At 48.2% G+C, this 16,198-nt stretch overlaps 1 protein-coding gene across 3 annotated transcripts in view; it reads left to right on the top strand.

The window, feature by feature from the left end:
• LOC308676691 (TOX high mobility group box family member 4-like) overlaps nt 1-16,198 on the top strand; it is a 39,009-nt gene extending 22,811 nt beyond the window's left edge. Inside the window, exons 4-9 of one of the 3 annotated variants that reach the window (XM_081342682.1) lie at nt 1,065-1,328; nt 3,454-3,732; nt 7,314-7,394; nt 9,811-10,515; nt 13,143-13,306; nt 15,719-16,198. In XM_081342682.1, the coding sequence (XP_081198808.1) occupies nt 1,065-1,328; nt 3,454-3,732; nt 7,314-7,394; nt 9,811-10,515; nt 13,143-13,306; nt 15,719-15,782 (1,557 nt within the window). In that variant the 3' untranslated portion in view covers nt 15,783-16,198. The remainder of the gene's footprint in view (nt 1-1,064; nt 1,329-3,453; nt 3,733-7,313; nt 7,395-9,810; nt 10,516-13,142; nt 13,307-15,718) is intronic. The other 2 variants (XM_081342683.1, XM_081342684.1) reach the window with 2 other exon arrangements.

Below are 16,198 nucleotides of genomic sequence, written 5' to 3' on the forward strand. Positions count from 1 at the left end.
CCAGCTGGAGCCGGGCGCTGATCCTGGCACTTCTGCTGAGCCCTGACAGCCCTGCAGCTCCAGCTGTCTCTCACTCAGGCTTGTGCGGTGCTGCCCCTGGTTCAGCTCATTCCCCTCCCCCGCTACCACTTTTCTAGGATGGTCGCATACCACCTGCCAGGTGCCAATGTACCACAGGTGGTACCCGTAGCCCTGGTTGAAAAGCCCTGGCCAAAATTTAACACAAGGTCATGGGAGGTAAGTGGGGCGAGATGTCACGCTGCTGATCTCACGTGTTCTCATGGGACTTTAGGCCTCTGTTCTCTGCAACAGCGAACGGAACCAAAGCCGGAGGACGCTTGTGTGTTTCAATCCGGCTGCCGGAGGCCTTTTCCAGGCCTCTGCCGACCAGATCGGAGGTCGGGGAAACGCTTCTGCGTCTCTCCAGAGGCCGGATTTGGGCGTTTTCCAGGCCTCTGCCACCCGGAAGTGAGGCCAGGGGATGCTTTGGCCCTCTGGCAGTCGGAGGCCTTTTCCAGCCTGCTGCTGCCCGGATCTGAGGCCAGGGGATGCTTCCGTGGCCCTCCGGTGGCTGGGTCCAACCTCCAGAGGGTTGCAGAAGTGTCCCCTGGCCTCACTTTTCCAGGTGAGTCCAATGTGGCAGGAAGGGAGGGGGCAGCATGAGGTATCTTAATGGGTCAGGAAGGCCTTGGGGGCCTGTTCCATCACTTGGCCCTCCATGGCCTTCCCTCTCCTGAGATACCTCATGTTCACTTAACGAGCCACTCCTGCTTATGGTACGAGATTCACTCCCATGAGTGAATAACACTCTGAACTCGAGGACTACCTGCCAGAACACTCGTAACTTGAGGACTACCTGCCAGAGCACTCGTGACTCGAGGACTACCTGCCATAGGGAATCCTGCTGGTGTGTTTGAGGAAAATAACCCAATCAAGTTGAGTCTGCAGAGCAGAGGTGGTGAACAGCTGCAAGCCCAACTAAAACGGCGCCTAGTTGCATAGCAGGGATTGCCCCACAGTGGTCATCTTATGTTCTGAATCTTACCTTTTTACCCTTTTTCTAGGATTTGGATCACCCCATGGGAACCCAGTACAGCGCCAATCCACCTGTCACCATTGACGTGCCTATGACAGACATCAGCACTGGCCTCATGGGGCATGGGCAGCTGACCACCATCGACCAATCAGAGCTGAGCTCTCAGCTGGGACTCAGCCTGGGTGGAAGTTCGATCCTGCCCCCCACGGCCCAGTCCCCTGAGGAGCGGCTGACACCCGCCCCTTCACCCTCCAATTCTCTGCAGGAGGAGGAGCCAGAAGAAATCAGGCGGGTTAGTTTTGACGGGCTGGCTGTGGAGATGTGGAGAATTTGGGGGGGGGGGGTTCCTCAGTGCTCTTTGAGCTCGGCTATTTTCTTGCAGACATTTCATTACCCAACTAGGTAACATCATCATTGCAAACCACACCTCCTCCTTGCACAAGTAATGCCCAGCCCTGTGTAGCTTTTGAAACAGCCCAGCTGCTGTCTATAGATAATTCTCATTTGTCCTAGTTATGGTTGTCCCAAAAGTGCTTTTTTTAAAAAAAAAGCAACTGAACTTTCTTAGTTTTTTTTTTCTTTGAAAACATTTCACTTCTCGTCCAAGAAGCTTCTTCAGTTTACGTAGGTAAGTGGGACCTCAGAAAAAGTTAGAATGGAGCAGTTTGGCAAATTTTTGACATGTGGACTTCAACTCCCAACATATGCTGGCTGGGGAATTCTGGGAGTTGAGGTCCACACGTCTTAAAGTTGCCAAGGATAGAAACACTGGAATAAAGGCTGGTACAAACGAGAATAAAATCTGTTCCACATGCCCACAGGCATGACCTCTATCTCAGCTCTGTGCAGCTCTTTCTGAATACAGAATAACACAGTTGGAAGGTACCATGGAGGTCTTCTAGTCCAACCCCTTGCTCAGACAGAAAAGATTATATCATTTCAGACAAATGGTTATCCAATCTCTTCTCAAAAACTTCCAGTGTCGGAGCACCCACAACTTCTGGAGGCAAGACGTTCCACTGATTAATTGTTCTCACTGTCAGGAAATTTCTCCTTAGTTCTAAGTTGCTTCTCTCCTTGATGACTTTCCATCCATTGCTTCTTGACCTGCCTTCAGATGCTTTGGAAAACAGGTTGACCCCCTTTTCTTTGTTGCAGCCCTTTATATATTGGAACACTGCTATCATGTCACCCCTCATCCTTCTCTTCATTAGACACACCCACTTCCTATAACTGTTCTTCGAATGTTTTAGCCTCCAGTCCCCTAATCATCTTTGTTCTTCTTCTCTGCACTCTTTCCAGAGTCTCAACATCTTTTTATAACATGGTGAACAAAACTGGATAATAAAATCTATTAATGTCATCGTATATCTGGTTCAGTGTCCCCTTGATAGATTAGAAGTTGCTAACTACCAGAGACCTTGTTGATCAAGTAAAGGCCTCAGCTTGTTGTGGGATACTTAACCAAAGTTTGAACTGTGGCCTTCTGTTGACTATAATGCTTGCATCTGCATACAATAAGGAACCAGGAAGTGTGGGAATTGAGGAACTACCTTTATACCAGGATGCCTTTTGTAACAGTACATATCAAAAGGGTAGTGTGGAAAGTTGTGGTAAGAACAAGGAGCTAGCGCAATTACTGTTGTCACCCCAGAACCCCAGAAATATGGGGTTGTGGTTTTAAGGTAGAAAAGGGTGTCACTAAAAGAGGGTTGGGGTCAAGGTTCTGATAGACAAGACCAAGTACGTCAGAACTCGGAGGCTAAAGGTTTCCTCAAAGAACATGTTTCTTGGCTACATAGTATCAGCATGGTCAAAAGTGAAACCAAGTTTGAAATTCCCTCCAAAGAGTTACACTATTACAAAGTTAAACCTCCCACCCCAAAGCTATGCAGTCAGCTGCTTTTCCCAATAGAATAACTTGGTGGGCCTTCTAACAAAATGACCAGCCTCTACCTGGAGAAAGGAACGACCTTGGTTCCCACAGGACAATAAATTGTTTAGACTAGCAAAGAATCTCCAAACATCCCCCCCTCCCTTTCTTGTGGCAACCTAGAACGACCAAGATGGCTGCAGTCTGGTGCGTTGTAGAGTTGACAATTGGGGCCAATCGGCCACAAGCCGTCCCTCTTTGAGTGGTTGTACGGTTGGCCCTCCTTACAATGGGTTATGACAGGCGTGTACTTATTGTGTGTTCTAAATTCCAGTAAACCTCCGGATCCTACAGTGAGATGTCTGTGGTATGCTTTCTCTTGCCTTTAATGAGTTTTTCCTCTGACAATGCAGTATTCCGAGTGTGACGTTACTCGGGCATTATAAAGCGGTATTAACACTTCACATGATCTTGATTCTGTCCCTCTGTTAATGCAGCCCAGGGCATTTCTGCATTTCTGACCTTGTTCATCTCTGTCCCATAGCAAGTTTCTGTCGCCAAACCAGCCCCACCTGCTTCGGTGGCGCCACCGCCTGTTGCAGCACCTGCAGTCGTGCTGGACATCGGGAAGAAGCAGAAACCACCCAAGAAGCAGAAGAAAAAGAAGGATCCCAATGAGCCCCAGAAGCCCGTTTCCGCCTACGCCCTCTTTTTTCGGGACACCCAGGCGGCCATTAAGGGGCAGAATCCCAAAGCCACCTTCGGCGAGGTCTCCAAGATTGTCGCCTCGATGTGGGACAGCTTGGGAGAGGAACAGAAGCAAGTACGTCTCAAAGGGTTTGTTGCATTGAGCGGTTGTAGGGGGTGGGACACACACACACACACACACACACACACACACACACACACACCCATCTCCAAACTTCAGCACCAAGGACAGCACCCCGGAGAGTCCATCTGGAGCCCTGGAAGAAAGAGTCAGTCTGCCTTGGCCAGTTTTCACCTCCCAAACATTTTGCACGAAAGTTGTGCTAGAACAATCAAGTTGGATCAATTAAGTTGGTACCTGGTGGGGATCAAGTTGAGGAAGCTGGCCTTTCAAGAACAGCAGAAGCTTGAGCAATGTTTTCCAATCTTAGCCATTTTAAGATGTGCGCAACTCCCAGGATACCCCAGCCAGCAGAATTCTGGGAATTGAAATTCACACCTCCTAAAATTTTATTTATTTATTTATTTTTATTTTAATCCCATTTATATCCCGCCCTTCTCCAAAGACTCAGGGCGGCTTACAATTTAAAGCACAAATCAATGTGCTTAGCAATAGCCTTCATTCTATGTATATGCCTGCTTATTAGGGCTTTCCCCCCCCCCCAAGCGGCATTATTACAAAGTCAGCTTAATTGCCCCCAACAATCTGGGTCCTCATTTTACCTACCTCGGAAGGATGGAAGGCTGAGTCAACCTTGAGCCTGGTGGGATGCGAACCTGCACTAATTGCAGGCAGCTGGTGTTACTTAAAGAGGCATTAGTCCACTGCTCCACCAAGGCTCTTCTAATGGCAAGAGGTTGGGTAAGATCGCATGGTGGGATTCTTTGTAAAGATGTGCGCATGTGAAATAAATCTCTTGGGAGATGAACACGCGAAGTCTTCCTCCTAAAGTCTGATCTGAGTTCCATGTGATGCATTGAGCATAATTGATACTAAAGTAGTGGATTTTTCTTAGCTCTCGGCTCGTTTTGAGCGGGAGAGTCACAGACCTTGGCAACTTGTAAGACGTGGACTTCAACTCCCAGCATATGCTGGCTGGGGAATTCTGGATTTGAAGTCCACACGTCTTAAAAGTTGCCAAGGACAGAAACACTGGGATAGAGGCTGGTGCAATCAAATGGGAACTTCCAGAGGCCGGAGCTTGTGTTCTGCTCTTGAGTGATGGATGTCACTTCCCCACACACAACACAGTAGAGGCAGCCACCTGGTTAACCCTGGCTACTTTCTAAAGCCATTCCTTTTTTAAAAAAAACCTGATTGATTAATCCAGAACCCTTTTAGCTCTTTGTCCACTTTGGAGGGCCATTGATCCATTTCAACTCAATGATCTTTTATCAGTGCCTCTGGAGCACAAATCAGTGCTGCCCTGAATGGACCAGAAGCTTTCCAGGTTAATAATGGACCTGCCTCAGATGAAATCCAAGCCATTTCCTATTAAATTGTATGGTGCAGTATATAGGTCAGTGAGGGTGAAAGTTTTAGTGCCCAAACTGCAACCCAAAACCCACTTATGTATGGTCGGGTGCTGGGTGGGCATGGCCCATTGGGTGTGCGTGGCTGCGGTGGTAACGGCTGACTGCGTGGGACTAAAAAGTTCAATCAATCCCAACTTTGCACGATCTTTTTTTCCCCACGAGAAGTTGAAATGATTGATTGAACTTTTTTTTTTTTTGCACACGGTGGTGGAGGCCTAAAGCGAAAAGGTTTTATAAAACCCAGCTTGAAGGCCCAGGAGTGGGGTGACACCAAGAGCCTTGGTGGAGCAGTGGGCTAATGCCTCCTTAAGTAACACCAGCTGCCTGCAATTAGTGCAGGTTCGCATCCCACCAGGCTCAAGGTTGACTCAGCCTTCCATCCTTCCGAGGTAGGTAAAATGAGGACCCAGATTGTTGGGGGCAATAAGCTGACTTTATAATAATGCTGCTTGGGGGGGGGCGAAAGCCCTAATAAGCAGGCATATACATAGAATGAAGGCTATTGCTAAGCACATTGGTTTGTGCTTTAAATTGTAAGCCACCCTGAGTGTTCGGAGAAGGGCGGGATATAAATGGGATTTAAATAAATAAATAAATAAATAAATAAATAAATAAATAAATAAATAAATAAATGCCCACAGAGAGGGCTCTGCGTGCCACCTGTGGCACGTGTGCCATAGGTTTGCCAGAACAGATATAGGTAATCCTTGACTTAACATTCATTAGTTTCGTGGCCTTTCAAAGTTGCAATGGCACTGGGGAAAAAAAAGTGACTAACAACTGTTTTTCACATTTACAGCTGTCGCGGTCACCTGACAACCGGTTCATATTTATGATGGGTTGCAGTGTGCCGAATCACAGGATCCCCTTTTGCGACCTTCTAACCAAGAGAAGTCAGTGGGGAAGCCAGTTTGACTTAACAAGCGTATTTATTACTAGCTTAACAGCTGCAATGATTCACTTAAAACAACTGTAGCAAGAAAAAAATTGTAAAAATGGGGCAGAACCCAAATGTCTCACTTAGCAACAGAACTTTTGGGCTCAATTGTGATTGTAAATCAAGGACTACCGATACTACGAGGCTGTGCCTCTCAACCTCGTCAACTTCAACTTCCAGTATTCATATGCTGGCTGGGGAATTCTGGGAGTTGAATTCTACCCATCTTAAAAGCTGCTGAGCTTGAGAAATAACTGCATTAGAGTGAGCCAGCCAACAGAGACAAATTGCAAGGAATGCTGGGAAATGCAGTGCAACCCTCTTCCAAGCCTGAAGGGAAGGGCCCAGAGAAGTCTCGTTCCCGCACCGGCTTCCTTCGCTCCCTAAATGCCAAACCTCATTTCTAAGTGGTCCAAACCAACCCCTTGTCTACATCAGTGACTGCAGGCAAGGGAATACTGTATTTTCTGGCGTATAAGACGACTTTTTAACCCATGAAAATCTTCTCAAAAGTCGGGTCATCTTATACGCCTGGTGCTGAAACTTTAGGGACACGGCTGGCTGGAAAACCTGGAGCAAATCTCCCATTTGGTCTGCGCAGGGAAAGCGGGACCAATTGGAGAAGAAGCTGCAGTCTGTGATTTTTTACAGGCTGGGGTCTGGGCGTCTTTCCTTCTAAAGTTGAAGAGCAGCTGCAGTCTATCCCAACTTGAAAGGCAGGTGGGGAATGCAGCAGCCAGAGCAGCTGCTTAGCTCTAAGGACACATTTGACTCAGGAACTCGGCGGGCTGGCTGGAAAACCTGGAGCGGATCTCCCATTTGGTCTGCGCAGGGAAAGCTTTAGAGTGAATTAGGAAAATTTTAATCCACTTGCACTGTTTTATGTTTACATGTTTGATGACAAACAGCCTTATGTTTATAAGTGACAGTTTTCCTACTAAGTACCTGCATGTCATAAGCATTTGAATTAAAATTACCATATTAAAATCAAATCTGATGTTTTTTAATTTTTATTTGGTGTGCGTTGGAAGAGGGGTAGTCTTATACCGCGAGTATAGCCCAAACCCTATAATTTAACAGGAAATGTAGGGGGTCGTCTTATACGCCGAAAAATATGGTAACTGGTTTTTTTAAAAAAAAATAATAAATCCTTCTTTCTGCTAAGTAAACGCCTGAAACCGGAGGCTCAGCCTGCTTTGTAATTCCCATCTCTCCTTTCGTAGGTCTACAAGCGGAAAACGGAAGCCGCCAAGAAAGAATATTTGAAAGCGCTAGCTGCCTACCGGGACAACCAAGAGTGCCAAGTAAGGGGACATGACTTCCTCCTCCTTCCCCATCCTTGCTCCACTGACACCTACCCCTGATGCTACTCGCCTTCCAGAGAAGACAGGAAGAGGGGAAAAAAAACGCCTTGGGCCAGAGATGTCGTTTGCCCTGAACTGCCTTTGCTGATAAGCGGTGCCTCTCTAGTATTTCAGCAGGAAACGGTCTCATGCTCTTCCTGATGCTACTTAACAAGCAGAAGCTGGAAGCTTGTAATTGGTAACAGTGCAGAGAGGCTTTTGGTCACTTAAGTGACCTTTTTCTGAGTGGGGATGGTTAGAGGAAGTTTGTGGCTTTGGTCCTAGTGTGGAAAAGTGTGCCAAAGCATCCCGTTCCTTGTGATGGACCACAGATGCAAGGAAGATGCAAACAATGCCTCTCATTTCATAACCTCTGTCCTTTATTTTTTTTTAAAAAAACCCACAAACAGCCTGGCTTGAAGGAGAACTTATATATTAGATTTTTATCCTGCCTTTGTTACTTTTATAAGTAAATCAAGGCAGAGAGAATACATGTACTCCTCCTCCTTTTTCCCCCACAACCCACCACCCTATGAGGTAAGTTGGACTGAGAGAGAGGGACTGGCCCAAAGTCACCCAGCTGGCTTGCACGCCTAAGGCGAGACTAGAACTTACAATCTCCTGGTGATTGGCCCAAGGTCACCTGACTGGCTTTCATGCCTAAGGTAGGACTAGAACTCACAATCTCCTGGTGGTCCAAGGTCTCCCAACCAGCTTTCATGCCTAAGGCGGGACTAGAGCTCACAATCCCCTGGGGATTGGCCCAAGGTCACCCAGCCAACTTTCATGCCTAAAAGCAGGACTACAACTCCGCGTCTCCTGGTTTCTAGGCCAGCAGCTTCACCGCTACACTGTCTCGGCTTACCGACTGCTGAGGATTGCTGTTGCAAAGATGAAAGGGGTTATCGAAAGGTTTGGCTGTCGGTCCCTCTTCTCTAATATTCTTCCCTCTTGACATTTGTTCCTCTTTCTGTTTGATGTCGATGGAAAGAGAAAAATAAGTAGTTTGGCGTAAGCCAAATAGCTTCAGTGAGGCTTCCCTGTTTTGCCTAATAGTTGAGAATTTAAAGTACAAATAGCTCACTCAAGGGTGGATAATGCAAACCTATGTACCAGAGAATAGGAAGCCAACCCCTGGCTGTTATTCGAGGTTTGCTGGCTAAAACGTGTCAAGCTTTTTTTGCACTTGAGTCAGAAGCATCGAGGTGCTTCCAGGTTGAAAGGATTAGCTGGCGACATCACCGTTGCCCTGGGGATGCCTGTGAGGGCTCCTTTCGTGTCCCTGTCAAGGAGCTGGAGCGAATGACGAGAGCTCAACCCTGTTCCACAGCAGTCCTCGAATGCAGGCTTGCTAACCTCCTGTCCAGCATTCCAGCCGCTCAAGCCGCCGTGCTCCTTTTCATGCAAAGCTAAAAATGCTAGATTGCTACAGAGAGAGGTTTGGGTGGGCTCTGTCACTAGGGGCTCATACTGTCCTGTTTCATGTAAACAAAGCTACTGAGAGCCAGTTAGGTCTAATGGTTAAGCATCAGACTAGAAACCAAGAGAACACGAGTTTTTAATCCTGTCATAGGCATGAAAGCCATCTGGGTTGCTTTGGCCAATCACCAGGAGACTGGAAGTTCTAGTCCCATCTAAGCCACGAAAGCCAGCTGGGTGGCTTTGGGCCAATCACCAGGAGACTGGAAATTCTAGTCCCATCTTAGCCACGAAAGTCAGCTGGGTGGCTTGTGCCAATCGCCAGGAGACTGGAAATTCTAGTCCCATCTAAGCCATGAAAGTCAGCTGGGTGGCTTTTGCCAATCACCAGGAGACTGGAAGTTCTAGTTCCATCTTAGCCACAAAAGCCAAGTGGATGACTTTGAGCCAATCTCTAGGAGACTGGAAATTCTAGTCCCATCTAAGCCACGGAAGCCAGCTGGGTGACTTTGGGCCAATCCCCAGGAGACTGGGAGTTTAACCACGAAAGCCAGCCAGTCCCTCTCTCTCAGCCTAACCCACCTCACAGGGTTGTTGTGGGAAAAATAGGAGGAGGAGGAGGAGGAGGAAAGAGTACCATGTATGTTCACTGCCTTGAGTTACTTGGAAAGTAATAAAAACAGGATTTTTTAAAAAAAAATTCTAATTATACAAATTGTATCGTTCTGGTCTTGTCAGCACTTAGAACTTTATATTTTGCATCCCTCAGTCAACTAGGTCAAACACATTGCGTGGTTTCCACTGGTCAAATTATTTCAGGTTCACAATTTGCTTCCTTCAACTTTGGTGCCTGCATCTCTTGAGATCTTAGGAGGAAGAGGAGGAGATAGGGAAGGGAAGTGTAGCCCCACACGTCTGCTCTGTTCTTGAACTGTATCGCCGATTTTGTCTTCCCCAGACCACGGTCGAGACGGTGGAGCTGGACCTGATCGCCTCTCCTTCGGAGCAGCCAGCCCCAGTTGTGGAATCGGCTTCTCCCCCAGCCCCGGTGCTTCCCAATCCTCCGGCCCTGGAGAGCCCTCCTCCTCCTCCACCTCCTGCAGTTGTCCCCGCCCAGCCCACGGTGGTGGTGACCTCCAGCGCCGGTCCCCAGTCGGCCGGCCAAACCAGCATCACCAAGATCATCATTCCCAAACAGATGCTGCCCTCCTCGCTGGCTGTCACGTCGCAAGGCGGGGTGGTGACGGTCATCCCCGCCACGATGGTGACCTCGCGGGGGATCCAGCTGGGGCAGTTGCAAGCCGGGACAGGAACCACCCAGATTGTCACCCGTTCGGTTTTAGCTGCGGCCGCTGCGGCCGCCTCGTCCATGCACCTGCCGCGGCTGCAGCCTCCCCCTCTTCAGCAGATGCCTCAGCAGCCCCCCGCCCAGCCGGTCACCATTCTCCAGCAGCCCCCTCCACTTCAGGCCATGCAGCAGCCGCCTCTGCAGCAGAAGGTGCGCCTCAACCTCCAGCAGCCCCCACCCCCTCTGCAGATCAAAATCCTGCCCCCGCCGGCTCTTCAGATCCAGCCCATTGCCCTGCGGACGGAAGACAGCAGCCCCGAGAGGCCCAGCACTGAGATCCAAGCGTCTCCGGAGCCCATCGATGTCGTGCCCGAGGTGAGGAGCCTTGTGGGAGAAGGAAAGAGAGCCATTGGAGTGAATAGCAGAACAACAGCACAATGGAGGTGGAAGGGGTGTGTGTGTCTTCTAATCCGACCCCCTGTTCAAGCAGGAAACCCTACATAATTTCAGGCCAATGGTTTCCAATCCCTTCTTAAAAACTTCCAGTGTTGGAGCATCCACAATTTCTGGGAGGCAGGTCGTTCCACTGTTTTAATTGTGCTAACTCTCGGGAAGTTTCTCCTTAGTTCTAGGTTGGCTTTCTCCTTGGTTATTTTCCATCCTTTGCTTTTTGTCCTGCCTTCAGGCGCTTTGGAGAATAGCTTGACTCCATATTCTTTGTGACAGACCCTCAGGTCACCCCTTCTTTTCATTAGACTAGCCAGAGGTAGGCAACCTTGGCTCTTTTATGACTGGTGGACTTCAACTCCCAGAATTCCTGAGCCAGCCATGCTGAGGAGAAATGGAGAGGTTGCCATGCTGGGCCTTGCTGGCTCAGGAATTCTGGGAGTTGAAGTCCACGAGTCATAAAGCAGCCTAGGCCTAGCCCAGGGGTAGGCAACCTTGGCTCTTTTATGACTGGTGGACTTCAACTCCCAGAATTCCTGAGCCAGCCATGCTGAGGAGAAATGGAGAGGTTGCCATGCTGGGCCATGCTGGCTCAGGAATTCTGGGAGTTGAAGTCCACGAGTCATAAAGCAGCCTAGGCCTAGCCCAGGGGTAGGCAACCTTGGCTCTTTCATGACTGGTGGACTTCAACTCCCAGAATTCCTGAGCCAGCCATGCTGAGGAGAAATGGAGAGGTTGCCATGCTGGCTCAGGAATTCTGGGAGTTGAAGTCCACCAGTCGTAAAGCAGCCTAGGCCTAGCCCAGGGGTAGGCAACCTTGGCTCTTTTATGACTGGTGGACTTCAACTCCCAGAATTCCTGAGCCAGCCATGCTGAGGAGAAATGGAGAGGTTGCCATGCTGGGCCATGCTGGCTCAGGAATTCTGGGAGTTGAAGTCCACCAGTCATAAAAGAGCCAAGGTTGCCTACCCCTGGACTAGACAAACCCAAATCCTGCAACCGTTCTTCCTATGTTTTAGCCTCCAGCCTCCTGGATCTTTTCTTTTAACTAAGGGACTCTTTTAGGCATGACCCAATATTGTTTGCTTCTCCTGTCAATGACTGTGGTGTGTGTGTGTGTGTGTGAGTTGTGCCCACCAAATATCTGAATCGTTCAGCATATAGAAAGCTTGGGAAGAATACTACTTGAGGCTAGGAAAGAAGCTTCCCGTTTTGTTTCTATTCAGTTGAAAGGAACCGTGGCCCACAACCAGTAATGGTAATGGAATTTAATTGGGCTACAATTTAATCTCTACACTTTGTTATTTATTGGATTTATAGACTGCCAGCCTCGCTCTGAAAGCTAACACTGGTGGGCTTATAATTAAGAAATCTTAAATATAAAAATATAAACATTGGGGTAGGCAACCTTGGCTCTTTTATGACTCGTGGACTTCAACTCCCAGAATTCCTGAGCCAGCCACACTGAGGGGAAAGGGAGAGGTTTCCAAGCTGAGCCATGCTGGCTCAGGAATTCTGGGAGTTGAAGTCCACGAGTCATAAAAGAGCCAAGGTTGCCTACCCTTGGTCTAGTGCAGGGGTAGGCAACCTCTGCTCTTTTATGACTCATGGACTTCAACTGCCAGAATTCCTGAGTCAGCATAGCTGACTCAGGAATTCTGGGAGTTGAAGTCCATGAGTCATAAAAGAGCCGAGGTTGCCTACCCATGGTCTAGTCTAGTGGATAAGATTGAAGTCCACGAGTCATAAAAGAGCCAAGGTTGCCTACCCTTGGTCTAGTGGATAAGATGCTAGTCTAGAAACCAGGAGACGGTGAGATCTAGTCCCATCTTAGAGACATGAAATCCGACTGGGTGACTTTGGGCCAATCACCAGGAGACTGGAAGTTCTAGTCCCACCTGAGGCATGAAAATCAGCTGAGTGACCTTTGGCTAGTCATTCTCTTTCAGTCCCACCCACCTCCACAGGATTGTTGTTTTGATGAAAATAGCAGGAGGGAGGAATGTTTTGTATGTTCACCGCCTTGTGTTACTTACAAAGTAACCAAGGTGGGGTAAAAAAAACTTAGCAGATAAATAAAGAGTAACAATTAAATCAGTGGAACAGCTTGCCTCCAGAGGTTGTGGCTGCTCCAACACTGGAGGTTTTTAAGAAGGGATTGGACGGCCATTTGTCTGAAATGGTATAGGGCAGGGGTGTCAAACTGCCGGCCCGCGGGCCGGATGCATCACAACAAAACCACGCCCTCCCCATTGCCGGCAATGGGGAAAAAGTCGCCATACGTCACGTGACGTCACGCGTTTGACATGCCTGGTATAGGGTCTCCTGCTCGAGCAGGGGGTTGGAGTAGACGACCTCCAAGGTCCCTTCCAACTCTGTTATTCTGCCAATCGAAAAGGCAATTGAATTGGATTGCGCTGGGGAAGAGCAGACCTTAGTCCGCTTTCCTCCCCCGTTTTGCGAGACTGAAGAGTCTCTCGTTCCTGTTCCCCCCCCCCCTGTCCCCCACTCTAGCAGTCTTGGCTAAATCTCGGAAACTTTTCCTCCTCTTCCAGGTCGAGTCTCCAACGCAAATGCACGTCGAGCTAGTCTCCGAATCACCCGTGGCCATGTCGCCCCGCCCTCGCTGCGTCCGTGTGGGCTGCGACAACCCTCCCGTGGCCAACAGCGACTGGGACAACGAATATTGTAGCAACGAGTGCGTGGTTAAACACTGCAGGTGGGTGACTTTGAGCTTCTGCTGGGGTTCTCCTCAGAGGTACTACGGAAGGGAATTTCCCTGATTTAGCCATGGTGGCACGGCGATTAGAATATAGTATTGCAGGCTAACTCTGCCCACTGCCAGGAGTTTGATCCCAAGCGGATCAAGGCAAGACAAGAAACCATGGATGGAAATTAATCAAGGAGAGAAGCAATCCGGAACGAAGGAGAAACTTCCTAACAGCGAGGACAATTAACCATTGGAACAGCTTGCTACTAGAAGTTGTAGGTGTTTCATCACTGGAGGCTTTTAAGAAGAGACTAGACCAGGGGTAGGCAACCTTGGCTCTTTTATGACTCGTGGGCTTCAACTCCCAGAATTCCTGAGCCAGCCACGCTGAGGGGAAAGGGAGAGGTTTCCAAGCTGAGCCAGGCTGGCTCAGGAATTCTGGGAGTTGAAGTCCACGGGTCATAAAAGAGCCAAGGTTGCCTACCCCTGGACTAGACAGTCAGTTGTCTGAGATGGTATAGGGTAGGGGTAGGCAACCTCGGCTCATTTATGACTCATGGACTTCAACTCCCAGAATTCCTGAGCCAGCTATGCTGGCTATGCTGGCTCAGGAATTCTGGGAGTTGAAGTCCATGAGTCATAAAAGAGCCGAGGTTGCCTACCCCTGGTATAGGGTCTCCTCCTTGTTGGACTAGAAGACCTCCAAGGTCCCTCCCAGCTCTATTCTGATTGAAAAGGTTGAACTCAACCTTCCATCCTTCCAAGGTCAATAAAATGAGGACTCAGATTGTTGGGGGCCATATGCTGACTCTGTAAATCGCTTAAAAGGGGCTGTAAAGCACTGTGAAGCGGTATATAAGTCTAAGTGCTATTGCTGTCGCTCTTTATATCCCACTGTAGGAAGGTGAGGCTGAAACAGTGGGAGAGAATTGGTACCCAAGCATCAGAATAACTAGGAACATCCTGTTACAAAACCTTCCTAAGTATCACTTCTCAGGCTTTGTCTTTTGTCCTCACAGGTAGCCCTCAACTTACAGCCATTTGTTTAGTGACCGTTCAAAGTCACAACGGCACTGGGAAAAGTGACTTAGGACCATTGTTCACTTTTTTCAACCCTCGCAGCGTCACCGTGGTCACGTGATCAAAATTTGGCTGCTTGGCAACGTGACTCATACTCATGACGGTTGCAACATCCTGGGATTGTGGAATCGGCTTTTGTGACCTGACAAAAAACCGTGCGACTAACTTAACTGCCAAAGGTTGCTAAACAAATGGTCGTTAAGTTGAGGACTACCTGTACGATCGATATGTCTGCTCCCGATAGCAGATTTAGGTTCATAAGGGTGAAGAGAAGTGGATCCAAGATGGAGCTGCTGATAAATAAAATCCATTTAAATTGTTCAGAGAAAGGATTGAGGAACAAATACTCCCACCTCACCCTCTTCTCCTGGTCAAGTGGTTATGGGGCATAGTTCCCAGGTGAAATGTACAGGTTAGTCCTCAACTTAGAACGCTTCATTTAGTGACTGTTCAAAGTTACAACGGCATTGGGAAAAGTGACTTGTGACCGTTTTTCACCCTTAACGCCCATTGTCGCGTCCCTGAGGTCATGTGAGCCAAATTCAGACGCCTGGCAACTGGTTCATATTTATGACGGTTGCGGTGTCCCGGGGTCATGTGACCTCCTTTTGCGACCTTCTGACAAGCAAAGTCAAGGGGGGGAATCAGATTCACTTGTAACAACTGTGCCACTAACAACTGCAGTGGTTCATTTAACAATTGGGGCAAGAAATGTCCTAAGATGGGGCAAAACTCACTCATTATATGTCTCATTTAGCAACAGAATCTTTGGGCTCAATTGTGGTCGTAAGTTGAGGACCACCTATATTGCTCATTGAAAAAAACAAACCAGAAAACAGGAAGCTCTGTTTGAATCACTTGTCTTCCAACTGGGCCACTTGCAGGTTTGTAAAACTTCAATTCCCAGAATCCCCCAGCCAAAATGGCCACCACCAAGAATTCTGGAAGGCCGCCCATCTCGACATAAAATATGGCTTTAGCTTCTCTCCTCCCTGACTATTTGCTGGGATTTTCTGGGAGAGGTTTTTTGTTTTTTTTCCAACCTAAGCTACTTTAAGATTTGTGGGCTTCAATTTCCAGAATTCCTCAGCCAGCATTGGATACACTGGGGAGTTCTGGGAATTGATGTCTTAAATGTTGCTGAGGTTGAAGAACACTGTTCTGGATATGCATTTTGAGCATTGGGATTGGCAAGGTGTAAATATATGGAATTCAAATGAATCCTCTTATTTTTCCCTTAGTTTTGGAAATGCATTTCTGTGACAGATGCTTTAATCTCGTTTCAGGTTAGTTTTCTGGTTCTGACATTTCTCTCTCTTTCTCTCTCTCTCTCTCACCCAGGGATGTGTTCCTAGCTTGGCTGGCTTCCCGCAATTCCAACAACAATGTGGTCTTTGTGAAATAACCCTTCTCCTCCCCCAGTCCGTAACAACAGTGCTGGGGAAGGAAACGACAGTTTTTTGTGTTCCCGAGCACATTTCGCCCAAAGGACGACAACCAAATCAAGAAGAAGAAAAATCTCGCCGTGCAACTGTGGGGGGTGGGAACCAGGTTCTGGACATCTTCTCAGCTAAAGAGCCACCAGCAAGAGAAAATACCCATCCCTTTTGTGGGAAGGTTGAGGAAACTGTGGAGTGGCATTGCCTCTCCCCTCACTCTCATTTTTTTTTCTATACAAAATCTCTTTAATGATGTTTCTCTTGATGGAGCAATTAAAGCTGGAAGAGGAATATCAGCTGAAATCTGCCACGTGCTTCCTGTGGGGAGGGTCAGGGAAAAATAAAATCAAATCACAGGATGGATTGAGTGAGCAGAATTCCT

The sequence above is a fragment of the Vipera berus genome (assembly GCF_964194415.1).
Source record: "Vipera berus genome assembly, chromosome: W".
In the NCBI taxonomy this organism is placed as follows: domain Eukaryota; kingdom Metazoa; phylum Chordata; class Lepidosauria; order Squamata; family Viperidae; genus Vipera; species Vipera berus.